Source organism: Bos grunniens, chromosome 6 (assembly GCF_055505025.1).
Source record: "Bos grunniens cultivar Pamir isolate PY7600 chromosome 6, Bosgru_T2T1.0, whole genome shotgun sequence".
NCBI classification, from domain to species: domain Eukaryota; kingdom Metazoa; phylum Chordata; class Mammalia; order Artiodactyla; family Bovidae; genus Bos; species Bos grunniens.
In genome coordinates, this window is record NC_141170.1 from 87422774 (window position 1) to 87439726 (window position 16953).

Here is a 16953-nt window from a genome sequence, read left to right on the forward strand (position 1 = left end):
CTCCAGTACTCTTGCCTGGAAAATCCATGGACAGAGGAGCCTGGTAGGCTGCAGTCCATGGGGTTGTGAAGAGTCAGACACGACTGAGCGACTTCACTTTCACGTTTCTCTTTCATGCATTGGAGAAGGAAATGGCAACCCACTCCAGTGTTCTTGCCTGGAGAATCCCAGGGACAGCAGAGCCTGGTGGGCTGCCGCCTATGGGGTCGCACAGAGTTGGACACGACTGAAGCGACTTAGCAGCAGCAGCAGCAGCTCCTAAAACCATAGATTCTTTTATATATATATATATTTTTAAGTATTTCCTTTAGCAGAGTTAGTTGAGCAATTTTATTCATCATTTCAGTTTCTTTCTGATATTTTAATCAGAAATAATTCATCACATCTACCACTAAATTGTCAGATCTGTTTCCACACTGCTTAAATAAGTATCTGTCTCAGGAATAGACATCCCAGCTTGTACTGGACCCCGTGTCTACCAGAATCTCGGACTATACCTGAGCTTTTTCCGATATTTTGTTTCAGTACTATTTGTTTAAATTTTCTTTTTATTTGTCTTGCCTCTGAATTCATTTATGGCAAAACATCTTGTCACACAACTCACTGGTGGTCCAAGAAAGCTTTTGCAGCTGATTGTAATACAGAAAGGCTTTCTAAAGTTCTCTCTTTATAAAGTTTTGTTTTCTAAAAAAAGTTTCTTTTTTTTAACTACACAATACTTCTGGCCACTATTAATCACCCACAAAATGGCTAGTAATATATAGTAAAAATTCCATTTTTATGCAATACTGGTTTAATGGGAATGCTGGCTTTCCAAGATGAAAGCATTTTCCTAGTAAAGAAGTGCAGCCAAAACAAATGAACCTCATTAACTGCTGTTTTCCAGACCCTGGCTAGGTTCTGAGTTTCAAGATAAATAAAAAACAAATAAATAACATTTTAAAAAAATCTCATGAGAATCAGTAACATGTATTCTAATGAGGTAAACAAAGAAGTAAAATTTCAAAACACAATGCTAAGATGTGAACATATATTTTAAGTATTAGAAGAGCACAGAAAAGACATCAGAATTTGATCTTGAAAGGAAGAAATTCACCAAGAAGATAAGCAAACATGCTGGGAGAACACCTACCAAGCAAGGAATGATGAAATAGTCTGTTTGCCCTGTAATGTGAATATGAATGAGGCAAAAGGTTATTTCTGAAAATGGGGAAAAAAATTTTTAGGGCAAATTTTTGAAGGATCTTGAATGCTATGGAGTTTGAACCATTTTCTAAGGGCAGTGGGTTATACAGGAAGTATTTAAATAAGGCAGAGGTAGGATCGGATTTGCATATCAGAAAGAACACTGTTGGCTGTGAAGGTTGGATTAGAGGTAGGTGGGAGTAGAGATAGGGGAAAAGCTTAGAAATAATTTTCAAGGTAGAAATGATGAGGGTACTAGCAATGGGAAGGCAAAGGTAGTGATAGATTTGCAAGATTTAGGAGGTAAAATTTACAAAACTTGATGAGAAGTTAGAGTGAGGTGTTAGAAAGAAAGGCCACCGGTGAGGAAGAGCCTTAGCTGAGAATGAGTCTATTGGTGGGAAAAATAAAAACATGGCGATCCTTGAAATCATAATAGAGGACAAAGTAACAGTAATAATAATAATAATTGCAAGGATCAGTAACTGAGCGCTTAAAGAGTACCTTTTAAGGGAAGTGTCTTCTATCAAAATCTACTACAAACCTCCAGATATTTTATTATAAAATTATTATTTCTCCTATTTAACAGGGAAAGGAACTGCAATTTGGAAAATTTTTATTTGCTCAAGGATTGACACTTCAATCTTTATATCTTCAAAACCTGTGTTTTTAGAAGCTGAGAGGTTGCCCAGTGCAGAGGTTGGCAGTACCTCACCATGGTAGGCCTGCCTTCTCTGACCACCTCAGTCTAGTTTCCAACTCTTTTTTCTGTTTCTTATGTCTCAACATCGCTAATGTTCACTCTGCTGGCCCTCTATTATGGCGTGTAGTTGTTCATTAAGTTGTTAAATTTTGGAGCACTTTTCCTGCCTGGAAAACCTGCCTCTGTACCCTGCCAACGACAGTGCTCAGCCACTGCAACCAATGAACCTCAGTAGGCACCAGTGGGCTCCGTGCAGTTGCTATACTGGGCCCTTGGAGCTACAAGAAAATTTGTCCTTTGGCAGATGCTGAAATTACCATCCAGAGGAGGAAACTGGGGAGAGTGTGGGAGGAAAAGCCTGAACTGAGTTGGAGGGCACTTTTCATGCACCCCTGCTTGTTGTCTCTCTTCCACCATCAGCCCCTTTGCCTGCAGCATCCAGCGCCTATCCCATCAACCACGTTCCATTTTTCTCTCCCTGAAGAAAAATCCTTCTGATGGGATAACTTGAGTCAAGTGTTCCACTCTATTAAAAATGGGATTAGACTTAAAATTCCCCAGAACTAGGGCTGGCAGCTCACTCTTGTCATTTGTTGGTGAGCATTCTACACAACAAGGCTCAAATGTGAAACAAAAAAGAGAGAGAAAGAAAGAGAGGGAGGGAGGAAGAAAGAAGGAAAGAGAGAGAGAAAGGGAGAGGAGATGTAAAAGAAAGGCCTATGAGAGTTATTTTAAGTTTATATGGATAAGATCTATTAGCCTATTGAAAGAAAATAGGTAAAAATATGAGTGAAAGTTCACAGCAGTGGGGATGGACATTAGATTTTTAACTGACAGCTTAAAATCTAAGCAGCAACACATTCATTATAATTACACTAATAAAGTCATGTAAATGTCATAAAGAATTTGCTATGAAGAAAATTACGACCATTTAGTATCCTAAGTTGATACATTCTTGTACTTGGAAAGGTGATAAGGCTTTAACTCAACTCCAATTCACAAATCTCCTTGTTAGTAGTATAAGGGGTCCTCCTGCCACACACACCAAAAAAAAAAAAAATAGTCCATTACAAATCATTAAATACTGCATTATAAGGTGAAGAACTATTATAATAATAATCTTCGTATGAAAAGAATAGATAGCTTGATCAAATACTGATGTGACATGTCCTAAAATCATCACTTTTTGAGGACACTGTTACTCTCCCCATTTATAGATGAGGAAAGTAAAGTTAACAGGGGTACCTAACATCACACGGCTTACAAATAAGAAAGCTGCTTGACTTTAAAATCTAACCTACCCAATATCAAAGCTATTGTTATCAGATATAGCTAATATCAGACAATCACATGTATCAAAATTAATTTTCAATGCTTGAAGGGTTTTAAGTATTTTTCTTCTCATGGAAAGAGTTTGTAATCAGCCTAGATCCACCTTAAAATTTAATTTCACAGACATGCCCTAAATTACAATTTCTTAATATTTGTAATGTTCATGTAACTAAATACCACTTATCTATCAGACAGTACTGTTTAGTATAGAACACAGGTATAATAAATAAAAGAAGAATTTCAGTAAGATGTAAGATGTTGAGAAAATAAGGCTGATTAGACTAGGAAAACACTGGCTTTCTTTTATACGTATAGCTATGGACATTCATTTTTACTGTGTGTATGAGTTGGGGTGTGGGTTGGGAGAGGAGGGCTCAGGGCTCACGGATTCTCAGAGTGATTGTTTGCCGAGTTTTGTGTGTGTTCAGGCTTCCCAGATGGCTCAGCAGTAAAGAACCTGCCTGCAATGCAGGAGACCTGGGCTGGATTCCTGGGTTGGAAAGATCCTCTGGAGGAGGAAATGGCAACCCATTCCAGTATTCTTGCCTGGAGAATCCCATGGAGGGAGGAGTCTCGCGGTCCACAGTCCATGGGGACACGACCGAGCACCCACAGCACAGAGTGTGCATGTTTTGTGTGGTTAGGTGGAAAGACAGAATATATCAGTATGAGTATATTCACAGCTAACACTTCTCTAAAACACTCTAGATGTCCTGGGTAAACGTTGCCAATTGTTAGAAAAGAAATATCAATATTTGCCAAGGTAAATTTATGTATTAGGTGCTTGTGGACTATTTTATAATTGTGTAACATTTTAAAACAATGATTTGGCATGTCTAAATAATATCTACTCAGATGTTGACTTTAAGATATAATGGTTTTGAGGATTACCACTTGTGAAATAACCTACTTGATTTGTTTGCTGCTCCTGCTGCTAAGTCACCTCAGCGGTGTCCGACTCTGTGCGACCCCAGAGACGGCAGCCCACCAGGCTCCCCTGTCCCTGGGACTCTCCAGGCAAGAACACTGGAGTGGGTTGCCATTTCCTTCTCCAATGCATGAAAGTGACTCCTAGCGACCCCATGGACTACAGCCTACCAGGCTCCACTGTCCATGGGATTTTCCAGGCAAGAGTACTGGAGTGGGTTGCCATTGCCTTCTCCACTTGATTTGTTTAGGGCCTTATAATATAGACCATAGCATTGCTTAGCAGAAAATCTTATAAGCATGAAAATAACAAAATTAGTACTTATAATAGGTCCTTTCTTTCTCTGTTGGGCTCCTAAAACAGCTTTCTTTTTCTGTAATAATTAGCTATTTGTGTTCACTTCATTTTGCTTCATTTTATTTTTGTCACCTTTCATGTGCTATCTTGGTGTACTATGATGGAATGATACTGAATCAGACAAGCTGTAGTTTTTATTGCAAGCATATCTCACAGCACATTTATAAGCTGAACTTGATATCAGAAGTGAAGCTAGAGGGAACATGCCTTTCTTCTAAGTTATAAAATGTTCTGCTATTCTAAATTTGAAATATGTTGAAAATAAACTGCCTCTTTGTGACATCAAGAACCTCACATAGGAAACCTATCAAGATGTTGCTTTAAAATTTCTGTGTGTATAAAACAGTTTTGCCAGCTAAAAACCTGTGTTATAATTCTATATTCACATTTAAAGCTAATATTCAAGGTGATACCATGGCACAAAATTTTGACTGAATTAAAGATCCAAGCAGTTGATTTCAATTTTCTTTTCATGGAAAGCTAAGAAGGAGCATTAATTTATTTAGCAGTATTTTACTAGTATGACTATTTGAACAAAGCAGTTACATATTTCAGTTCAATTCAGTTCAGTCGCTCAGTCGTGTCCGACTCTTTGCGACCCCATGAATCACAGCACGCCAGGCCTCCCTGTCCATCACCAAGTCCCGGAGTTCACTCAGACTCACGTCCATCAAGTCAGTGATGCCATCCAGCCATCTCATCCTCTGCCGTCCCCTTCTCCTCCTGCCCCAAATCCCTCCCAGCATCAGAGTATTTTCCAATGAGTCAACTTTTCGCATGAGGTGGTCAAAGTACTGGAGTTTCAGCTTCAGCATCATTCCTTCCAAAGAAATCCCAGGGCTGATCTCCTTCAGAATGGACTGGTTGGATCTCCTTGCAGTCCAAGAGACTCTCAAGAGTCTTCTCCAACACCACAGTTCAAAAGCATCAATTCTTCGGTGCTCAGCCTTCTTCACAGTCCAACTCTCACATCCATACATGACCACAGGAAAAACCATAGCCTTGATTAGATGGACCTTTGTTGGCAAAGTAATGTCTCTGCTTTTGAAAATGCTATCTAGGTTGGTCATAACTTTCCTTCCAAGGAGTAAGCATCTTTTAATTTCATGGCTGCAATCACCATCTGCAGTGATTTTGGAGCCCCTAAAAATAAAGTCTGACAGTTTCCACTGTTTCCCCATCTATTTCCCATGAAGTGATGGGACCAGATGCCATGATCTTCGTTTTCTGAATGTTGAGCTTTAAGCCAACTTTTTCACTCTCCACTTTCATCAAGAGGCTTTTTAGTTCCTCTTTACTTTCTGCCATATTTAGATATATGCATACACATTTTTTTTCACCAATACACTATCATCTTGCCAAGTGGAAACCTTCGGAAAGTTATAATCGAGATTGATTGCCAGAAACTACTGAGCAGAAAGTGGCCAGTCATATCCAGGGAGGGTTTCTGATGAATCCTAACGTGGCTTTCTCCAGCCCTAACATCACCTTCAGGTTCTAGAAAGCGCAGGCTGGGTATGACTACCTAACCTTGCTCTTGCATTTGAAGATATTGAGTGAATGAGATCTGCTATCATAATCTATATTGACAAGTTTCATTTCTTCCCCCTGTGTAACCAGTTTAAAGCATCACTAAACATTGGGAAATATGTTAGAATGTTAGTTTTGAATATAGTTTTACTTCTGCTACTAGAAACAGTAATAAATAAGAAATAAACTGTTCTTTGGAAACAAAATTCTTATTGCTGTACTAGTACCAAGATAATTTATGGCACATTCCAGGAGCAGATGCCCTGTCACTCTGGTACTAGGCTGCACTCTAACTATGGCTAACACACTCATATTCTTGCTTCCTCCTCAATTATTTATCTATACTGTCACATTTTCTTTTAAAAATGGCAGAATTATCTCAATAATTGTAGGATATTCCAGAAAATTCTCCCCTTCAAATAGTCATTTTTACTTTCTTTATTTTACCTCCTTCAAGGAATGAGCAAGCAAAGGAATCTGTTGTTTGTTCTTGTTTCCCCTTGCTGCAGCAGGGGCCCCAATAAAGCTTTGCTTGCAAAAAGAAAAAAAAATGGTAATTTTTAAATTCATCATTTCATGAAGCAGAAGTGTAGAGCAAAAAGGAATTACCATGGTATCACTCATTTCCATAGAGTAGATGATACACATCAACAATGTGAAACTCAATAAAATGCAGATTAAATTTTGCTGAAAGTTATCATTAAAAACTGGCACAAATATTTAACAAACATGGCCCATATGTATTGTTTGCAACACAATTTTGCACATGATGGAAACTGGTGACCTGCAAGTGTATTCCCAATACCCTTACCCAATGTTAGTGTTGCTTGTAAAGACCCCCAGGAAATCATTAGCAAACTCCAGCTAGAAACGAACCAAAAGGTCAGAGGTATACATAACATGACATTCATGGCCCGTGGTTTTGGAGGGCTGTGGGTATTTGTTCTTGTTCAAAATATGGTATAGTGCTTCAAAGCATCTGCTCCCATTCTCAGAGGTTAGTGAGTTTGAAGCATGCCAGCATCTAATTTAAACAGCATGCCAAAGACACATATTTGTTCTTAAATGTCAGTCATTAGAGTTGGGTGCCTACACAAATTCAGTGAGTTCCAGTGAAGTGGTAATTGGTTCTCCAAGTTAGAAAGTATGAGTGTCTTATCAGAAACTCAAATATAAGGAAATTGACCATCAATTTAGAGACGAATAACCTGGGACAAGTAGATACCGTTTGTAACTTACAGATTGATTTGAAAAGCCTGGAACATTATTCTGTAAAAGAGAAAGCTGAAAACATATTCAGCTTTGCAGAAGCATGAAATTTACTTTATTTTAATACAAATAGAAATCTCTCTCTCTCTGTCTCTCTCTCTCACACACACACACACTTAAAGCAAATCTAACAAAAAATAAATAAATATAGAGATAAAAGTCAGCATCTTGCAGTAGAAATATGGTTTTCGGTGTTGGTCAAATCTGCATTTGAATTCTGTCTTTATCCTTCAATGACCATGCCACACTAAGCTAATCCTTTATTCCCTGTACCTAAGTTTTCTTATCTATAAAATAGGTGAAATAGTTCTGAACATGAGGCATTGCTGTAAGGATAGTGTATGCCAACTGCATGGTATGTATGGAGTAGCGACTCAATAAGTAATGACTATTACAAATACTAGTTTTTAAGTATACACCTACCCAAACATGTTATTTATACAAAATGTAATTATTTTATAAAAATGTTGAAGGCTTGTCACCTAAAAGAACATAAGCTTAAAGCTTGCAACATACTGAAATTTTAAAAAACTATATGATTATATAGCAATATAATTTCATTTTTCTTTGCTTTGATAGCAATTGCTTGATTTTTTTTCTGACAGCAGGGGGAAAAAAAATAGCCTTGCTCTATCACTCGAAACTTTCGCCTTTCCTTTAGTAATGATTTTTGTCTTCTTGTGATCCATGTAGGTTCTACACACCCTTACAGCAATTCTCTTTCTATATTGTATCTTAATGTTAAGAAATAGCAAAAGAAAAAAAGCAATTTGACATTTGTATTTACGTATATTACTTTTTGCTTCCTTTATTTCCACTTGAAAGTATTCAGTACTCTGTCCTGCGTCTCTCTGCTCTCCCAATAATCAAGGTCTCTCCAGGACCTCTCCAAGCAAACAGATATCCCTTATGGCACGGTCCTGGACTCTGCAGTGTATGAGCATGTGCGCATGAAGGGAATGAATCCTTTTGAGAGGGACAGCATGTATTCCCAAATGTGGCGGATGATCAACCGAAGCAACGGATCAGAGAATAACGTTCTGGAGTCCCAAGCAGGCATTCAAAAGGTACTGGCCACAGTTCTGCCATCGTAGTCTCCCATTCTGTCCCTAATATTGGAATTGCTAAACTGAGGTTGATACTTCCTTTTTGTAAGTTTAACTTTGACATAGAATTTTCAATTAAGGCTTTCCAGGTGGCTCAGTGGTAAAGAGTCCACCTGCCAGGAGATATGGGTTTGATCCCTGGGTCGGGAAGATCCCCTGGAGAAGAAAAGGAAGGAGTTTTCAGTTAAATTATGCCTTTTATTGATTTAAGAAGATTTTGAGGTGACTCACCACACCAGTAGAGGGAATTCATAGATTTCTGTGGTATGGCTAAGGATCCTTTTACAACAGAATTTCAAAACTAGAGTATATGAGCTGGTATTTTGTTCAGAACAAGGGCAGGGAGTTATACACATGAAGACTGGAAAAGGCTTTTACAAATCCCATTACAAATATCATTCAGGTTATCCAAGTTTTTCAAACAACTCTGGTTGTTTTCTATACTACATTTGTTTTTAGATGAAAACTTTATCTTATATGATTATGAGAAGTTCTCTGTGAGTAAAAGTTAATCTTGTCCACAAATATGATTTCTATGAATGTCTATTTCTATTTCCAAAAATGAAAATCTTTATTAATAGCTTATTTTTATAAAATCATCATTTAGAAGTTATTTTTAAAAAAATACAGAGAGCCATCCTTTGTATGAAAAACATGAAATTAGTTTTTATTCTGGGCTGTGGCTTATAAACATGGACATAGAAGTAATTCTTTCTTCCTCAGGCCCCATCAACCTCCATGAGAGAACTGAATGATTTTTGCTTAAAATTATCCCAGTGGCTTTCCCAGTGAAAATCACAAGGGCTGACTTTCAATAAGTAATTGTGGGATGAATGAATGAATAAATATCCAATAACAGCATCAGTGGTGGTATATACTTTTTTCTGTCACCTTTCACACATGATAATTTGAACTCCAAGTCTGAGTTCCTTGTTTAGAAGGCAAACTTAAAACTACCTTGTTGGAAAATGTTTTGTTGACTGTTAATATTATTCTGCCATGTGGGTGTATCAGTCATGTCCAACTCTTTGCACCCCTATGGACTGTAGCCTGTCTGGCTCCTCTGTTCATGGGATTCTCCCAACAAGAATACTTAAGTGGGTTGCCATGCCCTCTTCCAGGGGATCTTCCCGACCCAGGGATCAAATCCACGTCTCTTATGTCTCCTACATTGGCCAGCAGATTCTTTACCACTAGCACCAGCCGGGAAGCCCACATTCTGTTACAGGTTCTAGGATTATTCTATACCCTTTCATATGTTGTCCTTTACTACTGCTCTTGCTATGGTTCCCTAGTGTCACACTCATAATTTTTTCAGTCACTACACTGATACTATTATTTAAAAACTACTAATGCTGACATAAAGGTCTTTCTGAGTATAAATGATGCCTTTAAATAGTGTCCTTGAAATGATGTCCTTGAAATGGTAGTAATGGCTTCTAACTCCTTCACCTTCATTATTGAATCCCAGTTTCCCATGGCTCAGGTACCGATCATGAAAAATGTGTTTCTTTTTGTCCAGAGGCCTGTTGGTTCTTAGAATTTCAACATAGTACCCTCCACTTACTGGGGACATGGGGGAGGCAGGTGAGATTTGGTGGGTGAATGAACTTAGATGTTGTACTGGGGAGAAAGGAGGATAGATTTTAGGATTTACTAGGTACTCACTGGATGTGGATGAATTTAAGCCTCACAATAGTTTTTGAAAGAGTTCTTTTCCTTCATATTGTCTATTGCAAAGAAAGAATTTTGCTTTCTTGAGTATAAATTGAAGTTCAAAATTTATATTTTCATCAGTTTTAGATCTAAAGCTCTTCATACTTTCCAAACTCTTTCTATACCATATGCTCCAGAGAAAATTCAATTTCTGATCTCCACAGATACAAATTCCCAATAAAAATATTTTTCAAACATACATATTCACTCCATTCATTCATTCATCCAGTACTTGCTAATTAACAATTATGAATCAGGCGCTGAAGTGGGAACTGGAGGTAAACTCGACCTCAGGGGAATGCCTGGATTCATGAAATATACAGTCTGATGAGACCGATTGAAAAGGAAACTAAAATACATGATCAAACAAAATGATTTAAATTATTATAAATGCTATCGGAAAAACAAATAGGATGCCACTGTAGAAATTTGCTTGAGAAGCAGTGATCAGGTAAGTTTCCTAAGGATATAAGATATTAACTATAATCTGTCTGATCAAGAAATGGTCATGTGGAAGAGAGGATGACAAAGTGTTCAGGCAATGCTTAGCATAGGCTAAGGCCCAGAGATCCATTCAGAAACCAGTTTTAAAACCTACATGAAGTGGACACTGTTGAATGAGAAAAAGTGGAGAATGAGGCTAGTAGGCAGGGGACAGATCATACAGGACCTTGCCCGTGGTTAAGAACTTGGATTTTATTTGAATTAAAAAAAAAAAAAGATGCTGCTGAAATAACAGAATGTAATGGTTGATTTTTATTTGTCAAGAAGATCATTATAACTTCCATGTGGGAATTGGGTAAGAATAAAAATAGTGAGACCATAAGAAACTTGTAGCTATCTAAGGTAGCTAGCTAAATTAACACCTTGTTTCTTATATATATATATATATATATATATATATATGAACATGGGAATATTATATATATTTATATATATATATATATATATATATACACACACACACACATACACACAAACATACACACAATTACCCGTCATTCTTTGTATTATTATAAACTGGTTACACTTCTGACATCCCAGTATTTCCAAAATAATATAGAAATCTAGAGATAGCATCAGTTGCTACATAGATGCTTTATGGTAATCACTCAGTCATGTCTGACTCTTTGCAACCCCGTGGACTGTAGCCTGCCAGGCTCCACTGTCCATGGAACTTTCCAGGCAAGAATACTGGAGTGGGTTGCCATTCCCTTCTCCAAGGGAACTTCCCAACCCAGAGATTGAACCTGTGTCTCCTGCATTGCAGGCAGATTCTTTATTGTCTGAGTCACCACGGAAGCTTTAGGATATATTTATATATCATCTAAAGTCTTCAGTGTTCTTTAAGAAAACCTCTTCTTTTTTAAGTATGTACATAGAATTTCCTGCATTTTTGAAAAAATTTATGCTGCTTAACTATGTGTATATGTAAAAATAAACTGTAAATATTCACACTCAGAAAATTCCTATTCAAGAGTCTATGAAATAGAAGTGTTTTAGACTCAGCTATTGACTGTTTTGTAGTATGTGCTATGAAATTTAGTTAATTATTTTTAGGCTTTCATATTTATTTTTCTTTTAATACATAACCTTCCATTGCTTTTCAACTTGGGCTTGTGTTTTTTATACTGTTGTTAAATGTAATAATTTTTTTTTTTTTTTTTTTTTTGTATGAAGAGTGGAAAGAACTCTGGTCTTAGAAAAAAGCTCTCTGGTTTTCATTCTTGTTTCTTCCAATTCTCAGCTCTATACTTTGGGCAAATTACTTGGTTTCTCTAAGATCTACTCTTCTCATCTTTAAAATTATCACAGTGTGAGAATTAAAAGCCTGAATACAAATTAAAAGCAGGCATACAAATAGGTTTGAATCCAGTTCATTTTTTTAAGTAAAATGTGTAAATGTGACTAGCTACTTAACATTTCTGGGACTCAGAATTGTTATCATGATATTAGAACTTCTGCCTCTTATGGTTTTGATCATTATTTTATATATATATATATATATATATGTAGAAGCATCAATAGATAGCATGATTAGAATAATAAACTCTTAAGATGATTCTAAAGTTTACATGAAAGAATGTATATGTGAGTGATTTCTTATTACAAAGCATTATTATTTGGTATTTCCTAAGGTTAACCTACGGAGAAGGCAATGGCACCCCACTCCAGTACTCTTGCCTGGACAATCCCATGGACGGAGGAGCCTGGTGGGCTGCAGTCCATGGGGTCGCTAGAGTCGGACACAACTGAGCGACTTCACTTTCACTTTCATGCATTGGAGAAGGAAATGGCAACCCACTCCAGTGTTCTTGCCTGGAGAATCCCAGGGACGGGGGAGCCTGGTGGGCTGCCGTCTATGGGGTCGCACAGAGTTGGACACGACTGAAGCAACTTAGCAGCAGCAGCAGCAGCAAGGTTAACCTAAAATTATGGCATAATGAAAAAAGGTAATGCAATAAAAGAGGTAGAGAAAAATTTCTATTTCTATTCCCTGATAGTCTGCTGATAAAGACGCTTACAAGTTTAAAACTGCCAATCAAGTCCCCAAGTGTTTATTACACCCCATATATTCAGTTTTCCGATTTAGTAGAGGAGTAGTGAAAAATGTTATTAATTTATAATGGGAAATATCAAAGTGAAATTTGCTTATTGTCTACATTTCTTTCAACCAGTATCAGAGACAGCTGAAAACTGATTAGACAGAGGCTAAGTAGTTATAGTAAAATGTATTTTGGTTCAGTTTTCAAGGTCTTAGCCAGTTTTTATTAAAACACAAAATCAACCAACCAACAAACGATAACCTCTTCACCTGCTATAGCTCGCTGGGAGTTCATAAGTTTGAGAACTGTAACACATGAAATGTTTCTGGTGGATTCTTCCTGCAGTAACCAGTCTTGCACATCTCACACAGAAACTCCCTGTTCTCTGCCATTGATTTCTAATTTGTACAGGCAGAAAAGACCCCCAAGGTCTTACAAGTCAATATTCCACAAAAGGCCAAACTTCCTCTGTAGTATATTTGACAGGAATTCATATATATAGTAACTCCCTACCAGAAAAGCCTGCATCACTGTGAGAACAATCCTCCCAGTCTAATTGCAATTTTAAATGGATCCCATTAATGCCTTAGGTTGTGCTTGTTCCTAACTGTACCTCTAGTCTCGTTGTTTTTCTTACTTGAAGGTAAATTCTGATCCCTTCTAACAGCTTTGGTCTGCTTATACCAAAGATACCTGTAAAAATGAGGGTTAGGTAAACAAGTTCTAATCTGCTGTTCTTCAGAGGCGTTCACCTGTACCACACTAGCCTAATTAAACTCGAACAAATGTGTTTCTGCCTTCCTCTTCTTAGGACTTTTTGCATAAGCAGGAAAAAATGTGATTTGAAAAATATAACTGAGTTTTTTTTTAATGAATTCATCCAATAGTTATTTATTGAGCATATTCTATGAATCAGTCAGTGTTTGGGTCATTGAAATGAACACAAATGAAAAAAAAATACCTTCATGAAGTATACATTCTAGAGGAGAAGGCAAACAATAAACCAGATAACTAAAATATGTTGTATTTCAGGAGTAATAACAGACACTGGAATAAGTATTAATACATAAAGTAAGTGAGGGGTGGAGGTAGAAGAGAAATATACATGTGGATAAAGTTTTTCCAGGCACAGGGTCAGCCAGTGCAAAGGCCCTGAGGTGGGAGTATGCCTGGATGTTCTAAGATTGTGACGGAGGCCAGCATAGCTCCAGAAATGCAGTGCAATATTATTAACTATGGTCACCATGCTGTATATTACATCCCCATGACTTGCTTATTTTATAAGTGGAAGTTTGCACCTTTTTATAATAAAAGAGTATAGCAGAGTCAGGGAATGATCAGCTAGTGAGGCAGGAGAAAAACCAAGAGCGGTTGTTTAGAAGCCAAATGAAAAAAGTATCTCATGGAAGCTCAAATGAACGACTGTCAAATGATGCTCATGGATCAAATATGACGAAGACTAAGAATTAATGATTTATTTGGTTACCAGTAGTCACTGGTAGCCTTGACAGGAACAGATATGGTAGAGTGAAAGGAGCAGGAATTACATACAATTCAATTGGAGAGAAAAAAAAAGAAGAGAGACAGTGGTGGTTATGAGAATAGGCACTTTTTAAAAGTGCTTTCCTAGAAGGAAATAGTGAATAATAGGACGGATTCCTGGAGTGAGATGTGAAGTTCAGGAAATTTTTTTTATGAGAGAAGATATACAGTCTCTGTATATTTATGGGACAATATAATAAAGGGCTTCCCTGATGGCTCAGAGGGTAAAGCGTCTGCCTGCAATGCAGGAGACCCAGGTTCAATCCCTGGGTCGGGAAGATCCCCTGGAGAAGAAAATGGCAACCCACTCCAGTACTCTTGCCTGGAAAATCCCATGGACGGAGAAGCCTGGTGGGCTACAGTCCTTGGGGTCGCAAAGAGTCGGACACAACTGAGCAACTTCACTCACTCACTCATAATAAAGAAGGCAATACTCATGATGCAGGAGAGAGACAGGAGAACTGCCAGGATCCAGTGTACAAGTGGAGAGTCGGATTTAGGAGCACAATTCAGCCACAGTAAGAGGAGGGAGGCTAGAGCATACAGGGATACCTTCAGATAGGTTGGAAGATGTGGTGATGGGAGCACATGAAAGTTCATTTTTGACTGCTTATATTTACTCAAAAAAAAAAAAAAAAAAAAACAGGGACCAGGGTCATCACCAAAGCAGGATAGAGATTCTGGAGATTTAAAGAAAGAAAAAGTAGGGATGGTTGTTCTGGAGAATGGGAGGAACCATTAGACTGCTGCTGCTGCTGCTAAGTCGCTTCAGTCGTGTCCGAGTCTGTGCGACCCCAGAGACGGCAGCCCACCACGCTCCCCCGTCCCTGGGATTCTCTAGGCAAGAACACTGGAGTGGGTTGCCATTTCCTTCTCCAATTCATGTCAGTGAAAAGTGAAAGTGAAGTTGCTCAGTCATGTCCGACTCCTAGTGACCCCATGGACTGCAGCCTTCCAGGCTCCTCCGTCCACGGGATTTTCCAGGCAAGAGTACTGGAGTGGGATGCCATTGCCTTCTCCGAACCATTAGACTAATGAAATGTAATAGATTCCTAAACAAGACTAAAGACCCCTTTGCAGTAGTGGTCATGACTGTAAATTGGGACTAATCTGCATGATTGTGGGGTTTTCTCTGGCCTCTCTATCTTCAGCTGCCAGTTTCACCAGAATGGTGTTTGCCAGGTAAGTACGACAGAAGACAGTGAGGTGAGGAAGTTGAGAGTACATGTAAAGAAATGCTCTCTATTACAAATCATGGAATCTGAGCTGTAGAGGAAGGAAGTCAAAGCACAAGGAAATTGAGGCTAACAAAAGGATGGCATGAACAGTGGACTATAGGTCTAGATGGGATTGGAGAATTGTTGGAGTTAGTGAACCAGAAAGATAGGATTGGAAATAATATGAAGTTTGGTTCTAAGATGACACATCTGAAATCGAGATGATGAAGACAGTGCTGGCATCAGAAATGATATGACATGAGAGCGGGTGGCTGAAGTGGGAGAAAAGACACGATCTTTGGAGAAGTAGAAGCCAAGAGACTGATAAGCCAAGTACTGGGAAAGGATGTCTATGTGAATAATCGAATCACCAAGAATAACCACAGAAGTGGAATTTGAGGGTGACAGAGAGGCGTCTGGAGTTTGGAGGAGTGACAGAATTAGCAGATGTCTGCAGTAAGAATGAGTAGCATGTAGTAGTCTGATAGCATGAGTTTCAAAGCTGAAGGACTTCAGAGACAAAGGTCTAAAACTGGTTCAAAGGGCAAGGAGAACACCTAGCCCTGATCCAGTAACAGTGGTATGAATATTGTAGAAAAGAAAAATAGTCATCACTTGAGAAGACCAAAGGCACTGCGGTATCTCTTGAGGAGAAGCAGGTTCTACTTAGCAAAAGAAAGGAAAAGGATATTGTGGTGGTGGTGTTCAGTCGCTAAGCCATGTCCAGCTCTTTTTGACCACATGGACTGCAGCATACCAGGCCTCCCAATCTCTCACCATCCCCTGGAGTTTGCCCAAGTTCATGTCCATTGAATCAGTGATGCTATCCAACCATCTCATCCTTTGCTGCCCTCTTCTCCTTTTGCCTTCAGTCTTTCCCAGCATCAGTGTCTTTTCCAATGAGTTAGCTCTTCAGATAAGGTAGCCAAAGTATTGGAGGACGAAAATTTAAAAAAACCAAAAAAGGAAATTTAAAAACCAAAAAAAAAAAAAAAAAAACAGCTTGAGGGTATAGGGAGAATAACTGTATGTCTTGGTTTGGAACAGCATTAATTTTGCCAGATGTTCCATTCCACTCTCAAGAGTATTCACATTAAAACAATAAATTGTATGATCTCCCTAGATATATGCGTCATGGTGATGATAGGGTTCTATAGACCAGAATGGAAGAGTCTAGACAGTTGGAAAGGGATGGGAAAATTGGTCAAAGCCAGGCAGCACACAGATTCAAATCAAGAAGTGCTGAGGAGTGACCTAGAAGTCAGATTTTTTATGATGCTGGGCCCTCAGAGATTTAGAAACAATATGGACTTTAGGCTCTAGATCAATTAGCTAAGTTGGTGAATATGAGGTGACAGGGTGGGTGAGCATGCTGCCAAGATCGTGGTGACATTGGCAGAGAGGAGTCCTGACAAAGAGCAGTCCTACCAAGAGCCGAGAGATTTGAGGGCATCGCTTCCTACAACTGAGGGACCAATGCGAAAGGTAGCAGCTGACAAGTGGGAACCAAGTTACATAAAAG

General features: G+C 38.4%; 1 protein-coding gene across 2 annotated transcripts in view; it reads left to right on the forward strand.

Annotated features, from left to right (window-relative positions):
- GRID2 (glutamate ionotropic receptor delta type subunit 2) overlaps nt 1-16953 on the forward strand; it is a 1632436-nt gene that overhangs the window by 1339178 nt on the left and 276305 nt on the right. For both annotated transcript variants that reach the window (XM_086406553.1, XM_086406551.1), the window contains exon 13: nt 8176-8371. In XM_086406553.1, coding sequence (XP_086262679.1) covers nt 8176-8371 — 196 coding nt within the window. The remainder of the gene's footprint in view (nt 1-8175; nt 8372-16953) is intronic.